We start from the raw sequence: 22,013 nt of genomic DNA on the forward strand, positions 1-22,013 counted from the left end.
TGTCCCAGCCCCTGAAGCAGCAGGAGACAGACAAGGGAGCAGCGTAACACACAACACTTGTCAAGTTTGATCTGGCAAGGCAAGCGAGACTGGCCAGAGTGACCAATGGGCTAAGACCTCTGGCACCATGTACCATAATAAAATGTGCCTTTTGTGAAAGAATGCATCCGGCAAGAAAACAGGCAGTTATTGCTTTTAAGGCTTCTGAGCAGGGTGGTTCCTGGAGGCCACAACTGGTAGAAGATGGATTGTCCCTAAGTCTTGCTGGGAGTAGTTTATGAATAAGTAAACTGGGAGATAAGTACTATATTGTAGTTTATAGCCTTGCCTTCCAAGGTCTGCCCAACAACATCTTTCCCTTCAGGTTCACCCGATCCACTCAGGTATTCTGTCATGTCGATTGGCTGCAGTCATTAGAAAATTGCCATGAGGAATAGCAGGCACGCTGACAACTCAATACTGATGAGTAAAGATGTTTCAGTGGTAGAATAGCACTGAGGGAGAGACAGGAAGTAGGGCTGAACCATCTGCTCTACTAAAACTAGTCCCATTTGACTCCTAATTTCTCTAAACTATTTCCATTCCAGCTGGTCATTGCAGGAAGAATTATACAACTCTAAGGGTTAGGGCCTGTACTTTTTTTGTCTTCTTCCCTCCTCATCCATTGGTTCTTTTTGCACTACCCTTTCAAAGAGTAAATGTTTGAAAGTCTTGCTGTTACTCTTCCATTTTGGACTCATACTATTATGGGAAGCTAAAGAGAATGGCTGTCATCATCTTTGCTATGATAACAGGCTTTCCAGAGAAATCGGTTGGCCATTCTCTGAGTGGCTGGGGTCGCTGTGGTCTGGAGTAGCAAGACAGTCCCATTCAACTAGCTTAGTGTAATCCAAAGGTTTAGGTTGAGGTGAGAGAAATGTAGCCAAACAAACTAGGACTGGAATCCTGTCAGTGGCATATGCAGGCATAAATTTCCCCTGTGCCTGTGTATGGTGTAGTTGCTTGAGTGTTGGACTGCATCTCTGGGGGTGTTCAAATCCCAGCTCAGCCATGGAAACCCATTAGGTGATCTTGGGCAAGTCACACTCTCTCAGCCTCTGAAGAAGGCAATGACAAACCCCCTCTGAACAAATCACGCCAAGAAAATCCCATGATGGAGTCACCTTAGGGCCACTGTAAGTCAGAAAAAACTTGAAGTCACACAACATGCACACGTCTCTTTTTGGCCAATGTGGAAATTGGTTTTCACTTCCTCCCTCCACACCAACCAAAGCTCCCCCTGACCTGAGTTGCTGAGCCCCCACCAACACGGTTATGCCTTTTAGGAGTGGTGAGCAATCGGAAGCATCTTGCTCTGTCCCTATACATGAAATATGAACACATCCACTGAGATTGTCAGAGGGCCCCAGCAGAACTCAGCACAGGATGTAATCATTTTGCTTCTTTGTGGTAGGTGAAGTTTGGTGAATAGTTTACTGTTGCATAGTTCTGCAACTGGAACAACCACTGTATATACTCATGTATAAGTCTAGAAATTTAGAAAGTCTAGAAAAATTGACACACACACACACACACACACACACACACACACACACATATATATATATATATGGTGAAAGGCAAGAGTTTAATCTGCTCTAGAAGCACTGACCTCCTTCTACTCTCTCATCCATCCAGCCTTTAGTATATGTACTAATAGTTATGCCTGCTGGAATTTTGTAAGTTCTTTGGAATTGTTTTCCTTTACTTTGTCCTTTACATCCTTCATTATATGTGGCTAAGTTTTACCCTCAACTTTTCCATGGGTCATATCAAAATCCATAATTTTGGCCCCAAAACTTGTCCTCAATTTATATATGAGGTCGACTTTTAGTCGAAGATATACGGTATACTCACTGTACAGGATTGTGGCTGGTCAGACCCCTGAGGTGGCCAAGGAGCAATGAAAACAAAAAAATTATTGGACAAACCTTTGGATGAGATACTAAATCAGCTTCAAACACTGGCCAGAAGTGGCACCACATCACTCCCCATGAGCTTACTGACTCCCAGAAGTATGAATGTGATCTTCTGGAGAGTCACAGGAGTAAATATTTCTCCCCACATTATTTACAGCATGTATGAAGTAGCCTGACTGCAGCTGACTTTGTTCCTCTTGTCCCCCAGTCTGAGTAGGCACATACATGTCTCAGGGGGCTTATTTCCTTCCTGTGGAAACTTGAGAATGCAGTGTTTGTCTTGGTGCCCTAGCTAGCCAGGTGGCTTAGCCAGCTTGACAGGGAGAGCAAAGTTGCCCATTAGTGACACCTTCAACCCCCTCATTCTCCCCCCCCCCCCATGAGAGGCCCTGTAGGAAATCAGGATTAGTCACAGAGCAGATGGAAGGAGGCCAGCTGTTCAAGGGGCAGAGGCCAGAATTAGGGTGTTTGTGCAGCGGACAGTGGGCAATAGTATCTGGACAGGGAATAGAACCTGAGCAAAGGACATGCAATTAAACAGCTTCCATGGGGCAAGCCTCCCCACACCCTCAACTTGTCAACAAAAGGCAACAGTGTTAGGCTAAACAAGACACCACCCTCAGATAAGGGGAGTCAGTGCAACTGCCTTGCTATCAGCATCACACCATAAAAGGATGAGAGGCAAGGCAGAGACAGAGACAAATCCACTGCCAGTATCAAGGCCAGACAGAATCTCAAACAGGGTTTCTGGTGTCCAGGAAGCAGAGTTTCAGCACCTGTATCTATTTTCTTGCACATCTCTGGGACTAGCAGAGCAAAAGCATCCAAAACACACTCCATACAACTTTGCCATCATGCCATACAACTTGGCCATGGAGTTTGCTGCAGCTGCCGCCATCCCTATCTTAAACAATGCCCTAAGAATGCCAGCCTAGCAAACTCCTGAGAATGAAAATTTGCATAGTTGTACCATGGCATTACATCAAGGCAGAAGAACCCACAGGCCACCCCTGACCTGGGTAATAACACCAGGCTGCTGGTGGTGATGGTAACTTACGTCACATAGTGATTGAGAGAAGCAGCCAAGGCATTTCCAGAGCCCCCTGGGAGGATACAAAGGGGCTTCTGGATCACAGACCTCCAGTCAGGACGCTCCATCAGTCCATTTATCATCTGCAAAGAGACAAAGGTAGTCTTTACTCAAAGAACAAAGGAAAAGCACAAGGGAGTCATTTTTCATATATGACCTTGGTTTCAGTAATTGGTTGTTTTAAAGCTCTGTCATAATAGAGTCCCAGACTCAGGAGTGCAACCTACTAGGGGTGTGTATCACACCTCAAAGGATGTAAATGGAGATGGTACATATCACTTTCATATGAGGCATCATACTAAGGCTGCAAGTTTATCACACCCGCTCAGCGAGAAATTCTCATTGTTTTGAAGATATGCATGGCTGTCAGAAACAGATTGAAAATTATGGAAAAATAATAAAATATATGCCACAGGCAGGCTCTTCCTCCTACCCATTCCTATCCTCATCAACTGCACCAGTATCCCACTCTCAGACTTTGAAATGCCTTGACATGGGAGCCTGGAAGTTAACAACTTACTGTTAGCATTGTTACTTGTCACCAGTTGCCTTGCAAGGAAATTGCATAACTAAGGTCCAAAACACACTGGAAAAATAACCCAGTTTGAGACCACTTTAACTGCCCTGGATCAGTGCTAGGAAATCCTGGGAATTATAGTTTATTGTGGCACCAGAGATCTCTGAAAGAGAAGGCTAAATGTCTCACAAAACTACAGTTCCCAGAATTCCCTAGCATTGAGCCAGAGCAGTTAAAGCAGTCCCAAACTGGATTATTGCTGCAGTGTGTTTTGGGCCCTAAACTATTTATTTATTTATTTATACATACATACATACATACATACATACATACATACATACCCCACTCTTCAGGTTTACAATTTGTTAATTAGACATTTCCCTGCCCTCACGCTTACAATCTAAAAAAGACAAGACACAAAAGGAGAAGGGAATGGCAGTAGGGAAGGGGGAAAGTCCAGCAGATCTGCTCTCCCTCGGAGGCCTGTTGGAGCTGGCCTGCCTTCCTCTCCCTCAAGATGGTGGATAGAGGGAGGGCTTTTCTTCTTTCAGGCAAGGCCTGTTAGAGCTGGCTTGATGGGAGGAGGGCCAAGGGAACCAGGGCAGCAGGAATTCGAATTCCATGATGAACCTGCCACCAAATGCTGAACCAGCTTGGTGCAGTGATGGTGGGGAAATGCAGGTGTTTTTCCCCTCCTGTCCTCCAGTGCTGCTCCCCACTTCATTTTCATGCTTTTCATTCAAAGGGAAGACGTTAATTAAGCTCCTGGGCCAAGGCAATTTAGGATGGGGGGGGCCTCTGGCTCAGGGAATGAGGGGGCTTAGTGCCCAGTGGATTCATGAGATGCCCCTCAAATGCCCCATTTTCAGGACCATCGCCTTCAAAGCATCGCAGATGGAAAAGCAATGTCAGTAGTTTTGCTCTGCTCCCATGAGAGGTCTCCACATACAAGCCATACACTCATCCCAGGGCTTGGAAACATAACTGCTTTGGACCCAACTCAATAGCATCTCAACAGTAAGGCTTTGGCATGAGACACAAGGAGGGTTACAAAAAGGGGAACAAGATAAAAGTCTGATCATATTAAAGAAGTTAAAACATGATTAAACAAGTTATCATATTAAAATCCAATTCATTATTTTCAAAGTGTAAAATCAAAAAAATAAAAGAAAGAAAGAAAACACTACTTCCTGCAGTCTATTAATATTTAAATGCCTACTTGGATAAAAAGCTCTTTGACTGCTGGTGAAAAGAGAGCAGAGAGGGTGCATCCCATGGCAGGGAATTCTATAGGCTGGGAGCAGCCATTGATACAGACCTGTGGCTGTGGTGGCAAGGAAAGAAAGCCCTCTGCCAGGGATCTTAAGACTCTGGCAGGTGATGGTCCTGAAGCAACCCAGAGGGACAGGTCTGGGTCAAACTGTGGCCCCTTAGCTGCTGTCTCTGGGAGTACTGGATTGCTTCTTTAATGTTTTAATAATCCCAATCACTAAACCTGGATATCTTGGCCATCAGCAGGGTGTTTATTATTCTCAAAGATCTTTCCACAACTAGGTCTCTCTCTGTATGTGCAAGTGTATAAAGGGGGAGATTCTACCAGCTAACATATTATACAGCAACATCTGCCCCATGCAACAAAACTGGGTTTATTTTCAACTAATATGATGCAACAGCTTAACTTTTGTCATATGACAGCATATTAAGTCATAGTCCTATAGGGCTAAGGAGTATGGGTTATACAGTAAGTAATGAAGTGGAAGAGGGAAATCAAGTAATCAATTTGCAAGGATAAATGCAGATGTCAAAATGCTACTTCAGCTTCCAGCTCTGCTATGTTGTTCCCTCATCTGCTGTCTTCTGTCTATGTACCCCAAAGGCACCAGATCACAGCTGATCTTGGAAGCTAAGCAGGTTAGTCCTGGTTAGTACTTGGATTGGAGACAGGCAATGAAAACCAGCTGCTACAAGCTGTACTTCAGAGAAAGGAACTGCAAAACCACCTCTGACTATTCCTTGCCTAAGAAAACCCTATGGAATTCATGAGTTTGCCATAAGTTGACAGGCGACTTGAAGGACTGTACACATGCACCTATGTTTCCAGCTCCAGTCTTTTATGGCCAATGGCCAGTGTGTTCCACAAGGGTCCAATAAGGAATTGGGTTCCTGCACTTTTAACATTTGTGCTGTAGACGGGAAAATTTCAGTAGTGTTACCCTCCTTCCAGTCTTTTTTCACAGTGCCCTGTGAGCCTTCGTTCTTCCACTTAGCTAAAAAAGGCAGAGGACCACGATCCCATACTATCTCTTCCTGCAGCTCATGCTGGCATGACCAGTTCAGCCCCTGTGCCCACCCTTCTTCTCCAAAGCACAGTGCCTTGAGTATTAGATTTTCATTGTAACAGAATGCCCTATCAGAACAAGCAGCATGGGGCAGCACCCAGGTGTGTTTGATGGGAATTATGATGGGAGGAACCTTGGTGCCACGGCCTTAACTGACAAAAGATAGAACCCCAGAGTTAGCAGCATCCCACTTGCCCACCTCCTTACCTCATACAGTAAGCCATCTCCAGCCATGGCCACCAAGACGTCCCACCTGGACATGTCCTCTTCCCTCACCAGATCCCAGGCATGGTTATGCTTCTCTATAGGAAGAAAAACATGGAGATTCTATGACTTTCTGGTAGTGTTACCCTGCATGATCTTTAAGACCCTGGGGGGACTGGATTGTCCTTGTGGAGGAGTCTATCCCAGTGTAGAAGTGGGCAGCTGCATTCTCATTGCACACACAGTTACTGTAGCAAAGGGGATACATGGAAATTAGTTATGTTAGTCTGCGGCAGAATGAAAACAATGAAAAAGAATCGATGGGCACCACAGAACTAGCAGGTTTTGTTTGGCATGAACTTTCATGGAATGCAGCCTGTATCTTCAGATACATAAAGTGTAGCCTCAGTTAGCAGATACATATACACATATTTTGGGTGAAGAGGAGAAAGAGAGAAATATAAATGCAAAGAGAAACACAGTTCTGCACTATGTCTAGATCATTCTGATGGAGGAGGAGATGCCATCTGCCCGCCACTGATTAGTGTCCATTCTAATGCAGTCAATGGATGTGATCCTACATGAGGGTTGCACAGCACTGATTGTGTCATCTTTCTGTTGAATAGGAATGTTGCACAACCAAATGTGCATCAGCATCCATCTCTACAACAGCACTGCATGTGTGCAGCTCCATGTCTTGTGACTTTCAGCTAAATAGGGACATAGTGCATTGGACAAAAATACCCAATTGCTTCTATATAGTATTATGACTTGGGCGGGTGGTGAGAGTGGAATAAACAAGATGACTATCTATCTGATAAGACAGACTCAGTATCTGAACTTCTTTCTCCTCAGATTCCCTCTCATACCCTCCGTTCTGGTAATCAAGACCTGCTCTCCCAGCTTAGGATCTCCACTGCCCCATCCCGGATTTGTTCCTTCTCACTTGCTGCCCCTCAGTCCTGGAACCTCCTTCCCCCATGAACACAGCTCATCACTTCTTTAACCAGTTTCAAAACAGAGTTGAAGACTATATTGTTCAGGGAAGCATTCCCAGGCATTGTGTGATTGTTTTTCTGATTGTTATCTCATAATTGACTTGATATTTGATGTTTTTAACTTGTTGCCTACTTATTTTATCTAATTCTATCTTGTATTATTATGTATTGTTTTATATGTATTTTGTTATTATCCTGCAGAATGTACACCTTTGGCAGGTTTCATTTTTATTGATTTTATTGATTGTATGTACAGCGCTGTGTAAATCTACAGTGCTATATAAATACAGTATAATAATACTAGTAACTCCATGTCAGTACAGGCTGGCAATTCACATTCTCACACATCTGCTCTATCAACATCACTACTGTACTACCACCACCACCCACATATCTTCTATCTATTCTTAGTCAAATATTTCCCAAGAGCAGGATTAACTACAATTAGAATTGGTGTGCACCATACCAAAAGGCTAATGTAGTCAGCCACCCAAGAAAGGTAACTGGTCTTCCCCTCCACCCCTCAAAAGACGTTGTGGGGAAACAAGGCAAATGAGGTGGAATGAGGCACATGACTGAAAAGTTTGACCTTGCACTACAAGAGAAACTGGCAGAATTGAGGTGTTGCAAATTGTCACATTTCCTTAGGTAGGAAAGCAAAATGCTGCACTCCAGCCCAACCATCAGCATGATTAATATTAATTCCTGGCTCGCACAGACAAGAAGCCAGGCTTGCATTCACCGAGCAGGATTTAAACAAAAAGAAAGAGAGATAAAACTGGGCATCATCTACATATTAGGAATACTTCAGACCTTATCTCAAGATAATTTCCCCAGCAGTTTCACGTAGACATCAGACAGCATGGAACAAAAAACAGAATCACATAGAAATTCAAATAAAAGCTACCAAGAAGGAGAACAATCAGTTTCTAGCACTACTTTCTAGAAATGTCCATCCTGATAAGAGCAGAGCTACTGCCAAACAGTACTTCCCATTCCCAACCTGGGTCTACCCAGAGGACACCATATCTAAAGGTACTGAAAGCTTTTGAGAGGGTCAACTGGATCACATTGTCTCTCTCCTCCAGCTAGTTTCACCCCACAGGCTGACCATGGCAGCTTCCATCCACAAACCAGGCAATAAAACATCACATGAAATGGGATTAATTTGGTTTTACTTATGTCTTCTGGTTGTAGTAATTGGGAACAAATAGGAATGTTCCTATTTAAAGAAGTTCATGATAGTATCAAGCAACACTTGATACAATTGTCTTAAATACAGAAGAGATGGGCACACTGACCAAGATGTGGGGGAATATCCTGTATACTAAACAGAGAGTGGGGAAACCAGATGTGGTTGGACCACACATCCCAGCAGTCCTAGCCAGTGTAGTCAAGGCTGAAGGATCATTGATATGGCAATCCAACCATCTGGGTGACCATGGTTGCCCATCCTTACCTTACTGTAAACTGAAACAATAGAATGGCTTCACAGCATAGCAGTGCCAGCAACCTCATACTAAAGTCAAGTAGGGTCAGTCACAGTCAAAAGAAGGCAAATAAGAGATTTGGAGCAGACATGAGCAGGCAGGTTTAAGCATAACTTATGTTTTAATTGTGATCCTGCCATCCTTTTACATCCTGTGGAAAAAGAGAAACTGATGTGGTTTGGGGAACACTTACCAGTTACAAACATATCAAATCCTATGTTGGCCTCCTTTAGCATTGGCTGGACTTGGGACTTGAATAAGTGCAGGGCCCGGCCTGATCCACTCTGTGGATTCAACAACACCAGCACTTGGCAGGGCCGAGGGAGGAGACCATACATTACTCCTGCATAAAGACAGAAGGAGTGAGAAAAGGAATGGAAATCAACATCACAGATGAAAATGAGTTCCTATGTTTGCTGCCTTTCTTATCCTAGCCCCAGCAGTACAGGTGTACATCCTGAAGTTCAAACGTTCATCGTGACAACCCATAGCCATGCCTCCCAGGAGAAACTAAAACTGCAGAAGAGCAATGTTGATCCATAACCACAAACTAATTCTATTAGTTTTCTTCTTCAGCAGAAGCTGACCTCTGACAAAGTTGTTGGGTCTTAACTTCCCCTTCAAGTCCAAGCCACCCCCAAAAAGCTTAGCATTACAAAAGTGACAGCTCACAACAATATGTTGTTTCTGATTAGATCCTTTGCCTACCCCCACCCCCCATTACCCCTTAGCTACTGTGAGGATTCCTGTAAAATTCAGAAGGAAGGGTCTTCCAGAGGGGGATGGCGGGTGGTGCCACCATCCTTGCTAAGCCTCAGGGCTTTGACCCAGTGTAAGCTCTGGTGCTACTACAGCAACCTCTGGTCCAAAGAATTCCAAGAACACAATATATTTTAATCGACAAATGTTTGTTCGGTTGACCACTGAAGCATGGTTGTATTGTTTAAAAAAATATAGAGAGAGATGCATAAGCCGCCATCAGGAATAAAAATAAAACTCTTTCCCATGTGTGGTTCCCAGGTGTTGAAAAATTTCAAGTCCAGAACAACTCCTTTGGAGGAGAGAGCACTGGAGGCATATGATGGATTGAGTGGCAATCTTTTATTTAGTTATAAATGCACAAGTAGAGGATGGATGGATACTAATGCATACTCCTTCACAAAGCAGATCTGTTAACCTATATCCAGTCCCAAAAGAGAGGAACCCTTTGTTGGGATACAGAGTCACAAGGAAAATGTAGACTGTGGGTTTTAATAGTAACCAGGCATAAAAGGGTGACTGTGAGCCATAATGATTAGGCATTTAAACAGGAAGTGACATAAAAAGATAGTCAGCAAGTGCCATAAAGTCCTGTAGGATGCTGCCAGTCTGAAGAGTCCCTCAGGACTCGGAGGGAGGCTGGGTCCTTTGTGGCCCCAGAGGGAGAGGCAAGTCCTAGTAGGCCTCACGGAGCCTTGGCTAGAGTAGTGACAAGCGTTTCACCCAGAGAGGGTTGTTACTGGTGTGGATGGAGGATGGTGTCGATGTATATAGTGTTGCACACAGTGGGACTCCTAAGAATACAAGCCTCATCTGAGAGAAGTTTACAGTGTCTCTTTGCTCATTGAGAAAGGGAGAGGTGTTTCTCCAGCTCACAAGCTGCTGACTACAGTCACGAAGGTGGAAAATACAGTGCCAAACGTTGACGTGTTGCCTCACGCGCTGCGTAACAACATCAAAAGCGTTTTAACACTCTCTGTCCTCAAAATTCCTGATTCTCAGCTTTCCCTCCTTATCTCTATCTTACCAGCAAAACATCTTGCATTTCATAGGAACACATCTTATTTCAGGCCTTTCCCCTTAGTGGGGCACCACCTCCCCCAGTCTCCGTTACTGTCTATGTAGTGAACAATAATCTTTGCTTAACTATTAGCTCCCACCACCACACTCCCTAATTACACATGATATATAACACATGATTGGAGATAAAAGTATCCTCCCGACTGGTCCACACTGAAAAGGGAAGCCCAATGAAAGGAAACCCCCTTCCCAACTGGCTGGAGGTTCCCTTGGCTTGGTTTAGGCATAGAGCATAGAAGCCTGCACAAGGAGTCTAACCTTCCTGCAAAATGAGTCCACATGAGCCCAAATCCTGACTGCACTATGTATGCACCATGATACGCACAGTTCAATTTGACATGCAACGCTGCATTTAAACCTGAAGCCTGCCAAGCCCAGCTTGCAGCTCAGCAGCCAGTCATCCGTAGCCAAATTAATGATATCACAAAGTTCCCCAAAGAAAGGCAATATCACCACTCTCTTGCCACCTTCCTCTGTCTACACGCAGACCCAGAAACTATGCTAAGACCTAAGGCTGCTTTGCAAAAGCCCTGTCAGACCCAATTAGCCATGTGTGCCAATTATTTTCCAACATGTTGGCTGCTAGCTTACTTCATTCAAGTGCTGTGTTACAAAAATAAGGCCATCTCAGGCTCTCTATATATTTTTGTTCTTAGCTGCGGATAACACTCATATATGATGTGATCCTTAGAAATTTTGGGCAACATGAATGAGTGAGGCAAAGGAAGAGCAAAAGAACAGAAAGCTTCTGGTATTTTCCAACATTTCTAGATCCCAGGAAATGCCCAATGGCCATGCAAGATAACGAATTCCTTCTCTTTGCAGTGCCTGCCTGTCCTGTTCCCATTTACTCAGGAATTCATCCCATTTAAATGAGGCTCACTGATCAAGTCAGCATGAAGAAATCCCTCTTTTCCTATCCTCTCTCTCCAGCCCTTCCAGTCTGATGTGAATCATTACAAATGAAGCTGCTGCCTTGTCCTCAGGCAGGATTAGGCAGACGTCACACTTGTGGCATGCAATCTGATTTATTTATGTTTTAAAAGTAGAACCCCAAGATGCATCTATCAGAACCTAGTGCTATCCACTTTGAATTAAAGAGCTTTGATTCTGGGAAACTGTTTGGAATACAGCAAATTCCAACTGTCCTGATTTGGCAGTTTCTCTCTTCTTCTTTTTGCCTTCAGCTTACTTCAAATGCTTCAGCGTGATTTCAAAGTGAAAAAGTAGCTTACACTTGGAGGAGAGGAGAGGAAGGGCAGAATTTTGCCCTTCCCAGTCAGCTCAAGCAAAAGCAAACCTCTGCAGTTTATCCTAGCTTATGTGTTGTAGCATGAATAACTTTTTCCTTCATGAATACACTCTGATTTTCCTTGGCCACATGTGTCCCAGATTTCATCTGGGACCCATTGGGAGATATTAATAGAGAGGGGGGAACCCTGAAGAATTCACAGCCCTTCCACATAAAAATTCATTAATGATCATCCCAATTTTTCTCTGTTTCTGCATCATAATTTATTACCAGAGGAAGGGAATAATTGTGTTGATGTTATTTACAAGTAACGGGGAGTCAGTTGTTTTTCAAACTACGACAAATGATCCAAAGACGGATTACTAGAGACAAATTTATCTTCTGTGCTCATCTCTTCTAAGGACAAGCCAAATAAAGGCAAAGATCGGGCTTGCTAACTTCTGAACTGAATTTTTGATCCATATTCATTAGTAAAGGACATGTGTATTGAAGAGAAAGAATACATGGATAATTGTGTTTGCTTAGTCTTTGATCTGCACTTTCAAGAAAGTTAAGTTCTTGCCTATCTTTTTAAGAAGGAAATCACATACACCATTTTCCTCCATCCCCGCCTCCCTGTACAAGTACTAGATTAAATCCCAGGCCTTGCAGATGGAGGATGGGGAGATGCATACTCCCAGGATATAATTTATAAAAACTAAGACATTTTTATGTCCCTGGTCTCACAGAAGAGGAAGGTCAAGAAGCTTTTTAGTGGCAGCACAGTGCAGGTAATAAACACAGTTTCAAAAAAGTCAGAAATGTTTAGGGTGACAACAAAATAAAGAGCAATTCAAAGGGGCAGCACTGGTGATGGTCTCTGAAGAAGCTCCCGAAGTGGGACCACATTATTGGTATTCTGGCAAACATCTCCTCAACAAATTGAGAGAATTCTCCCCAGAGTCGGAATAAAGCAACACCTTCTGTTAAGGGCCTGTAGACTTGCATTTAACCTAGATGAACAAGAATCTTGCTGTGAAATAGCAGTGAATAATTAAAAACATGCAGCCCTTTTCTTCTCCCATCCCCATTGCTGAGGTCAGAGAAACTGGCAGAGTGCAAGGAAACACCTGTATTTGCTGGAATTCCATGGGAACTACCAGTCACATGGCGTCATTTCCTTTGCTCTTGGGTGTGGCATAATCCCATCCATTGCAAGAATCCAAAACCACTTCAAAGCTATTTTAGGGGGAGAGGAGGGGAGAGAGGAAGCCAGACTCAGCTCCCCTTATTTTAAATGTGCTGAAAATTAAAATACCCTCCTATATATATATATAAGCATACATATTTCATACATACACACACCCCATGTAACTATTTCTGGACACACAGAGATCCAGCTCAGTCAGGCTCCCAACTAAACTGCATTATAGAGATGGGTTCAGACAGCATAGGCTGCGTTCACACTGCAGAAATAATCCAGTTTGACACCACTTTAACTGGCATGGTTCAATGCTATGGAATTCTGGGAATTTTAGTTTGTTGTGGCACCAGAGCTCTCTGACCATGAAGGCTAAATGTCTCACGAAACTACAATTCCCAGAATTCCATAGTATTGAACTACGGCAGTTAAAGTGGTATCAACCTGGATTATTTCTGCAGTATGGATGCAGCTATAGTCAGCCTTAGATTGTAGAAAGAAATTGAGAAATGCTTCCCTCTTGATTCCATGTCAGTCCTCTGGATGACTTTAGGCTTTTAATTGCCCTGTTTGGAACATCTGTTTGAGGTGTAGGAACTAGCACAGAACAAGAGTGTTTTGTCCCTGTTCGTCTGCAAAGACAATTAAAGATCCCAGCCCTGCTGCCCAGGAGAGCAAGGATGAGCTTCAACAGGGGTCAATCCTGTCATGATTGTTATTCAATATCAGGATAATGAGGCTGCTGGCAATCAGATTGTCCAGAGCGCCATTCCACCAAGGCATCCCCAAAGGATAGCACAAATGAAGACAATATCACCATGACAGTAATAATGAGACTAATGATCGTGAGATGATTATATGCCAGTCAGTTCACCCTGTAGTTTGTTCTTGGGTTTAAGTACTGCTTCATTTCCAAAAATATTTTATCCTCTCTTTATTTCTCTAATATAGCGTTTTAGTGCTCATATTTTGTTTGTTTTTAACTATATCATTCTTTTAAACTATGAGCCACTTTGAGTCCCACTTTTGGGAAGGAAAACAGGTTATAAATAAATAGATAAAGCTGCACTCAACTCAAACTACAGTACTGGAGTTCTCTAGGAGGGAATTTCAAGGAATTCACAAACGCTGAATATTCCAGGATCACATAGGATGAAGCCCTGGCCATTAAAGTGATATCAAATTGCTGTAACTCTCCGGTGCAGAAACTTAATGTGGCAGAGCCAGAAACCAGTCTGGCTGTGAGATTCTGGGATGAAAGTCCCAAGAAGTGGTTTTTCCAATCTCTGCTCAGCGGTGTTGTTGCTGTACCAAAATATCTGGTAGGTGCAGTAGAGAAAGGTGAGGCCTTTCTGCTTCAACAAACAGACCCTCAATAACACCTATTGGTCAATTTGCTCCTCCAGATGGCAGATGTGTTTCTGCTCAGTGGACTGGCATTCAGCCTCACTGTCCAAGAGACTTACCTGAGAATTCACTGACATGTCAAATAGGAACTGTCAGACTAGATGATGGAGCAAAAGATAAAACAGACAACTGCATGCTAAATTACTTTCCCCTTAACAGGCCCCCCAATGTCTCAGCATAGTTTCTTGTCTTTCTTTGCCCTAAATACAACCAATGGTATCGCCACCACCTAGCTCCCCCAAACACCTCTATTAATGCATGCACCAATAATGATATATGGCAAAGAAAAATCAGCAACAAGAAGTGCTTTCAATAAAAGCATGCAACAGGAATTTTCTACACCTGGCAAGCCTATACCAATCTTATCTACTCCAGATTTCACCCATTACTTAAAAAACTGAAACTTGACACTGCAACAAAAGCTGCGGTTGTCAGGAAACTGAATTTCGCACCCAATGCCTTTTGGAGGTTTTTCTACACACATTTGCAACATGTGAAATCATGGAAAAAGAAAGAATGTGATACTAAGTGCAAGCTTCCTGAGAACCTCAGCTTTCACAACTAAGTAATAAAGTGGTAGTTCTCACATGTTACAAAAGAGAAGCTGGGAAGTGAGCAACATCTGCTGAAATCTCAGAAACCAGAAGAGATGCCTGAATAAGATTTAAATACCCACAGGTAGGGCCTCTCTTTATTAATATTAACATAACCAGAATGAAGTGTATAAAGCATTTATATATTGCATAATGTGAACTTCTGAAAGATTAACAGCAGCTGCAGAATTGAGACTGTCGGGGAGCAGAATTTTATATATTATCACATTAACAGGAAGGATAAAAGAAATGGATGAAAAGTAAATGTCTGTGGACTAAACCGACCAGGAAAAACAAATTCAGAGCATACTTCCTAATTTCTAAAAGTCGGAAGAAAAATGGCTCTCTCATTCCATGTTTCCCCCAAGATTAAGTCCTCCTGATACAATGGACTACAACTCCCACTGTGCTAGCAGAGGTGGTGGCATCAGACTGGGTAAACTACAGTTGCCCCCCCACACACACACACACACACATCTGCAGCCCTGACTTTGACGGATTTGCTTATTCACAGATGTAATTATGTGTGGACTTGATTCATATATTCTCTCTAGGAATTTCTAGGTCCTCCAGCACAACTCTACCAAAGGTTGACCATAGAGTTGCAGTGGTGAACCTAGATATTCCTATAGAAAATACTTCTCTGGGCATTTATATGTCCTCCAGCTTGACTCTATGGCCAGCTTCTGGAAGATGACCATAGAGTTGTACTAGAGGACATAGGTTTTTTAATCTACCATTTTTCCACTATCATGGGGGTCCTGTGCCCCAAACCCCAGAAAATGTGGAGGGCTCACTGTACACAATACCACTCATGGCCTGTGTTTTGTGCACTTTCTTTGTTAACAACTGGGTCTCATTAGAGAGGATGCAGCAAACAGCTGCTCTTATGACTGAATCCTCACCCTTAACACTCAGCAAACACAAAACTGCCCTCCTTCAGCATCTATAATCTTTTAAGACTTTAAACTACATTTGTTTTAGCAAAATGTAAACTTTTAGGTATGCTAGATACTGCTAGGCCTTTGTAGAAAGGAATTGTCTACAGTACTTCAATTAAATATTGGCAATGTAATGTAAATAAGGCTTTTCGTGTCATATCGTGAGAGCATTCTCAGTGGCCAGACCCCTTTGGTTGGATATATCACAACATATTACTTTTGTATTAGAAAAATCTTTGGTATTTGTTCTTTTATAGCTGCAACTTGAAATAAAAGTGATGATTAACATGGCTTGACCCTGCACACTTTTACTATTCTTAAAAGATTTTCACTCCAACACTGGAAAGATAAACATTCACCATCCATTGCTCAATGGTCAGACATCATACTGCTTCAGCATGGATTTTACAGGTGTCACCTTCAAAAATATGTATTTGGGGGCATATGGCCAGCTTATATTAACACCAATTTCTAGTGGATGCTCACTCCTTTTGTATTCCCTTTTCTTCTTTATTTATACCTTTCTTTGTATTTATATTTTTAAAATCCACTAAGAAAATGTAAGCTCCTACTTCTCTTCACTTCCTTTCATCATCCAGAGAGAGGCTTTCCAGACAGCTGTCCAGTACAGTTCACAAGTTCCTTAAATCAAGTGAAGATTTTGCTGACTCAGTTACAAAACAGTAGAGAAAATGATGATCCTGCCAGAAATATTTGCTTTGTCACATCTGCTTGGGAGGGGAAAGAAAGGGGCACCATACAGCAGTTCTTAAGAAAGCAGATCACGTCCTATAGCAGAGAAAACTCTGACATGACATCTATCTATGCATTCTTCCCTATGGCTGGGAAGGACAGCAGTCCAAAGCACAGGTATCAAGTATACACAAGACCAGGGTGATGAGATGACATAACCACAAAAAAGGATAAGGCACCGCAAAATGTAGGGCATTCAAGAAAAAAATTAGGACATTACTAAATAAAAGATTTAAAAACTAACATAAATATATATTCATACTTCTTAGTCATGCTCAAAATGGAGGACATTCTGAAATTCCTCCTGGACTGAAGACTGAAATACATGACATGCCCTGGAAAAGGAGGACATCGGGTTACCCTGCCCAAGTCATACAGAGGCTGAGATCCTATGTTGCTTCAGTACAATGTAAATATCTAATGGTAGAGTTATATTATACAGCCTCATACTGACTACCAATGTAGTGCTATGTATGTGGACCAATGGTCAATGCATGTGGCTGATAACCCATTGTGCAACTGCAAAGCACAATGCACAAAGGCAATGCACACTCACATGCTATTCAGTACTTTAATGTACTAAAGCATGTGCAACTGTCCCACATATCAAAGCCAGTTAAGCCACCATTAGCTGGATGTGACCAGAGTGAATTTTTCAAAAAAATTAAAAAAAGCTCACTGCATGCATAGCACAATTTATGCTTGTATATGTCATGAACACGATGCAGCCAGAGACTGAACCATAATCAGGATTAGCACCTTTTCTTTATTCAGTCCCGTCCCAATTCCTGAACTTCAGTAAAGAAAAGGTGCCAATCCACAAAGCCTCCACAAAGCTTCCTTGTGTAGGCCCTCATCTAGCCCACTGAAGCATCCAGGCACTGGTCTAGCACCTACACAGAAATCAGAGCCCAAGCCCCAAACTTGCTTCACTCAGTATGTTCATGTGGCCTAATAAAGCATAGGGGCTTAAAAAGGAAGCCTTATGCATCACACAGTAATAGCCACAGGGCCGAATTGTGCCTCCTTAATGTCACTACAACTGGAGCAGAACCACCCTAACAAAGTGCCTTATACTCCCATTGCACAGAACCTGTCCAGCAGGGTATCACTGAGAATGGTATCAGAAGCCACTGAGTGATCCAGAAGGATTAACAGGGTGGCATTCTTCCTGTCTTTCACCTGGAGTGGGTCATCAGTCAGAGCAACGGAGGCCCTTTTGGTAAGATATCATGGCCTAAAAGCAGGCTGAAATGGCTCCAGATAAAGTTTCCTCTAACAATGTCTGAAGCTGACCAGCTACCTATTTATTGTGACAGAAAAAGGAACAAGATAATAGCCTTTTGTTTTTATGTCCCAGTTCTAGAGCTGGGAGAAGTTACTCTTTATGGGTCTAGAATTCTGTGAATCCCAATGCTAGCACAGCCATGTAGGTACAGGGATTCCGGGAGCTGTACCCAAAAAAAGTAATTTTTCCAAGCTGGGTGGCTCACTCTTTCTATTCTTCATTTTTCTGTTTCAAAACATCCTACCCTTGCGACTTGTCCAACTGCAAGCACAACCTTTATAGGACTTCAGAAGCTAGAGCCCTTGGCTACCTTTGGCACTGGAACTCCTCTTTGGGGAAAAATTAGATTCACTTCCAAAATTATTGGGGACTTCTTGACAAAGACCTTTGCCAGAGAGTGACAATGGCAAACAGCCGCTTTGCCCATATAAAATGACAGGGTCTAGTGGTTTTTCTGTTTTTGTTCTGAACAGCCTTACGTCCCAGTTTTGGGAGAAATACACAGGAGCAATTTGTTGTTGTTAAGAGCCCTTGAGTTGATCTTGATCCGTGGCGATCCTGTGAATGAGACATCTCCAAGAGCCACTGTCCTCCACTGCTCTGCCTAGTTTCTGCAAAGTCATACCTATGAACTCCTTAATAAAGTCCATTCATCTAGCATGTGGCCTTCCTCTTTCTACTTCCCTCCACCTTTCCAAGCATTTTTTCCCCAATGAGTTGTGCTTTCTCATAATGTGGCCAAAGTACGACAGCCTGTTTTGTCATCTTGTCTTTCAACACAAATACATAAAATGCAGGTGCTGCAGCCCACTAGGGGACACATCACCCTCCCTGGGAGGCAGATTTAGTCTTCTCCAAATCCAGATAGAGAAAAAAGAGCACTCATCTAACATGATAAGCTGTTCCTGTTTCTCATTGGTTATGGGCTTTAGGGCATGTGGCTCTCCAGATGTTGCTGAACTTGGCATTCTTCACCATTAACTGCATTACAAGGCTGCTGGGAGTTGTAACCCAATAGTATGTGCAGTATTCCTACCCATTTTGGAGAACAGTACTGACTTCTGAAGCTTGCCCGAGGAGTAGGCCCTAGAGACTTTCAGGCTGTTTTCCATCCTGTTGTTGGGACTCCAGCCCATATCAGCCTCAGTTTTGCCAATGGTGATGCATGACTGGAATTGTCATTTGATGACAACCAACTGGATCAAAGCTTTCTTTTATTTTATAAATCCCATTATTGTTGCAAATATAGGCGGGATACACACCACCCCTTTGGGGCGGCCTGCACCTGCCCCTTTCCCTGACAGATCGGGGCCTCAGCGGCCACAGCGGCAGCCCCAGAGGCCCCAATCTGCCGCTTTTCCAGGCCTCGGGGAAGTGACAAAATGCCACTTCTCCGCGGCCTAGAAAGGGGTGTCCTTGGGTCTTCACCCCGACAGTGGCGGGGATAGGGAGAAAGGGGCCACTTGTCCCCTTTCCCTTTCTCTCTGTATCACTGGCGCAGCCATTTAAAGACCGCGCCAGTGATACGCGCGGCAAGAGGAGTTCCGAAATGGAGCTCCTTCTGGCGCCGCTGAAAGGGCACCACAAGCGCCCTTCAGCGGCGCCAAGACATAAGGGCCGCGACGCGCCACGCTGTTTGGACACAAAGCCCCCGTCACGTCAAAATGGCGGCACCCGTGTGTACAGGGCACCGCCATTTTGACGCCCCCGTCACGTGCTAGGGGTGAGGCCGGTATGGATGCTGCGTCCTCAGCCAACCCCTAGCATGTGACATGGGTGGTGCAAAGGCTCATTTAAATCGGGCCATAGTTACAGAAAGAAAGTATGATCACTGACTTAGTGTCCATGCAGCAGGATGAGATAATGGAATTTGTCCCACAGTCTTCCCCACTTTGCTTGCAGTTGGCTGTCACAGTTCCCACAAATTTGCCAAGGCTTTCAGACCTTTGTGACCAATCTCCTTGTCACCCCCTTGTCTGGGGAGATAAATCACTGGTTGAAGTCTTTGGCCTGTTACAGACTGCCAAATTAAAGCTGCTTCGGGTCTCTTTGGAGGTATGCTGTTTAAATGATGCATGCATCCTAAGAATCCGGAAGCTGCACCAAAGCTGCACTCCAGTGCTTAGGAATGGAGTGTGGCTTTGGCATGACCTCCGGACTCGTAGGACCCATGCATCATTTAAACAGCATACCTCCAAAGAGACCCGAAGCAGCTTTATTTTGGCAGTCTGTAACAGGCCTTTGTTTCTCTTCACACAAAGCCCAGTGAACAAGAGGTCAGTCAGCTATTTCCATACCTGGAAGACCCTATTTCTGAATTCCAAGTAGAGTTTCAACTGTGCTGTATTGTTACCAGATGTTTGGACTTTGGCCAAATTGCCATCATACAACAAAGTGTAATGTATGAAAAGAAAAGTCAACGTTTCTTTGAAAGTGGAGCACTGCTGATTTGCAAGAAATTGCAACTTATGCTGCGTCACCTTTAAAAGAAAAATCTCATGTTTCCTGTTACTCAGATGTGGTTCAGTGAGGGACTCTGGGAAAGGAAGCTGAAGATTATGCAAGTGACCATGATATTTGCAATATTATAAATGAGTGAAATGCCTAGTAAATTACTGGCAATAAATTGTGCAATGGTATGTTTTGAGGAGTGGGCATTCATTGTTACAATCTCCATAGCCAACCTTCCCTTGACAGCCCAAAATATTCAGGCAGCTGTGGGGACCCTTATAAAAAATAGTTCTAGATATTTTCATTTGCACCAGAAATGGGCCTTTTGCAAAGCTAATGCATCTTAAATGCCCATTCAAAGCCAAGCCACCACCAATTATTTTGCATTACAATAAGGATTTGTCTTCTGTGCCTTCAAGTCATTTCCTACTTATGGCAACCCTAAGGCAAACTTCTCACATTTTTTCTAGCTGAGAACCTGACACTGCTTGAGCAACCGAGCGTGTCTGTTATTTTTAGTGGCATTAATTACAGCAATAATCAGCGTTCAACCAAAAGACAACATTTTCTATACAGAAGTTTTCTATACAGAAGTATTGCTAGCTTAAACAGCCTCCTTATAGCAATTAATGCATGTTTTTGCTTTCAACTTACTGTACTTTAATTTTGGAATTAGAAGTGTGACTAAACTTTGGTTCTATTTTTAACAGAAACTACATCGTTGCAAGTGACACCATGACACAATTCTTCATGACACGGTTCTTATCTCTCCAAACACCCTGAAAGGTACTAAACTCAGATAAATGTACTTGCGTAAGTGAAAGATGTTGCATCAACACTGAATTATAACATGCAGAATATGCAAACAAACAACCACTACATGTAAGATTATTTCAAAACCTGCCACTTTTTATGGAAAGAGAATTCTGAACTTTTTTCTTTGTGCCTTAAATAAATCGTCCCTATATGTAACATGAAAAGAAGTAACTTAATGGCATTGTCACAGGCTTCAGACACTGCTTTGGAAACAAAGGACTGGCAATACCTCTCTTTGGGGTTGTTCTCACTAGGTGAAACCCCGCGTTCTGAATCGAATCCAAGGAGTGGCGTTCCTATTAGGATCTGATTTAAACCTAGAACGGTTCTAGAGCAACCCGCAATCGTCTCCACTACAAATCGAATTGTAGAGCGGAATAAAATTTTGATTCGAGTTTTCCTCATTTAACGCGTGTAAAAAAAACACTAGGGTCTGACCTACGTTTTTCCATTGATTCGATTTAGGAACCGGAGCATTTAAATAGGAACGACAGCCTTTGAAATTGCATTAGATGAATGGGAGGAGCGGAGTGCGATGGGGCTGTCCTTGGGGGAGTTGCCCTTTCTGTCCCCATCCGTCTGGCTGTCGCCATTTTTGCTTCCCTCACCCCTTTGTCCGCAGTGGTCTTTCAATAAGAGATAAGGATTTTTTTTATTTTTTTTTTTTATGGTTTACAGGCGCTTAATCTCTTCAGCGCTTTAAACACCTGAAGTCCTGGCTGCTCAAGCGCCTGCATCTGCCAAAGGAGTACAAGGCTTCCCCCGGTGGATTGCAACCTCCCCTCTGTGTGGGGAGAGCCCATTTCTAACGGAGGAGAGGCAGGAAGGGAAGGCTCCTCTCAAAGAGGCATTCCCTGCCCGCTTGGGCACTGATCTTGCCCAGGCAGGGAAGGGAAG

At 43.3% G+C, this 22,013-nt stretch overlaps 1 protein-coding gene across 1 annotated transcript in view; it reads right to left on the reverse strand.

Moving 5' to 3' along the window:
* LOC149322143 (sphingosine kinase 1-like) overlaps nucleotides 1–22,013 on the reverse strand; it is a 41,817-nt gene that overhangs the window by 3,180 nt on the left and 16,624 nt on the right. Inside the window, exons 2-4 of the mRNA XM_089535254.1 lie at nucleotides 8,790–8,939; nucleotides 6,112–6,206; nucleotides 3,016–3,131 (exon numbers count right to left, since the gene is read on the reverse strand). Coding sequence (XP_089391380.1) covers nucleotides 3,016–3,131; nucleotides 6,112–6,206; nucleotides 8,790–8,939 — 361 coding nt within the window. The remainder of the gene's footprint in view (nucleotides 1–3,015; nucleotides 3,132–6,111; nucleotides 6,207–8,789; nucleotides 8,940–22,013) is intronic.

The sequence above is a fragment of the Sceloporus occidentalis genome, unplaced genomic scaffold, assembly GCF_023333645.1.
Source record: "Sceloporus occidentalis isolate IW3139 unplaced genomic scaffold, rSceOcc1.0.p SCAF_1, whole genome shotgun sequence".
In the NCBI taxonomy this organism is placed as follows: Eukaryota; Metazoa; Chordata; class Lepidosauria; order Squamata; family Phrynosomatidae; genus Sceloporus; species Sceloporus occidentalis.